The 680-nt window shown below is 46.8% G+C and overlaps 1 protein-coding gene across 1 annotated transcript in view; it reads right to left on the bottom strand.

Moving 5' to 3' along the window:
- Positions 1 to 639, bottom strand: part of BCL11A (BAF chromatin remodeling complex subunit BCL11A) — a 70,604-nt gene extending 69,965 nt beyond the window's left edge. The window contains exon 1 of the mRNA XM_005422634.2: positions 149 to 639. Coding sequence (XP_005422691.2) covers positions 149 to 203 — 55 coding nt within the window. The 5' untranslated portion in view covers positions 204 to 639. The remainder of the gene's footprint in view (positions 1 to 148) is intronic.
- Positions 640 to 680: the final 41 nt, after the last annotated feature.

Below are 680 nucleotides of genomic sequence, written 5' to 3'. Positions count from 1 at the left end.
GAGAATCCCGAGCCGGCGCCGAGTTCATTTTTTTCCCCGACTCGCTCACTCCCTCTCACTTTTAATTTTTTTTTCCCCTGCTCTCGCTCGAATTAAAAATTAAATCCGTGAAGGGGAAATTAAATAAATTGCTCTCCGGGTTACTTACGTGAAAATTCCCGTTTGCTTAAGTGCTGGGGTTTGCCTTGCTTGCGGCGCGACATGGTGGGTTGGTGGCTTCGGTGGCTTGTGAGTCGCTCGGTTCACATCGGGAGAGACGGGTTAGAGAGGAAGGAGACTCCAGAGAAAATATCTTCATCAATGTCTTTTGACATCCAAAATAAATTAGAAATAATACAAAGATGGCGCAGGGAAGATGAATTGTGGGATAGCAGTCATGGCTTTTTTTTTTTTTTTTTTTTTTTTTTTTTTTTTTTGTGCAAGGAAAAAAAGAGAGAGAGGGAGAGGGAGAGAGAGAGAGGGAGAGAGAGAAGGAGAGAGAGAGAGATGAAAAAAATGGCAAAAGCCCCCCTGAGCTGCAAGTTCAAGTGCGGACGTGACGTCCCTGCGAACTTGAACGTCAGGAGCCTGGATGGACAGAGACATACAAAACATGGGCAGGGCAAGCCGGGGAGAGGGGAGGAGGGAAGGCGAAGGCAACACCAATGGACACTCATCAGGGGCTGGACATGAAAAAGAGA

The sequence above is a fragment of the Geospiza fortis genome, unplaced genomic scaffold (assembly GCF_000277835.1).
Source record: "Geospiza fortis unplaced genomic scaffold, GeoFor_1.0 scaffold275, whole genome shotgun sequence".
NCBI lineage: Eukaryota > Metazoa > Chordata > Aves > Passeriformes > Thraupidae > Geospiza > Geospiza fortis.
This window is presented reverse-complemented; position numbering and strand designations above follow the sequence as displayed.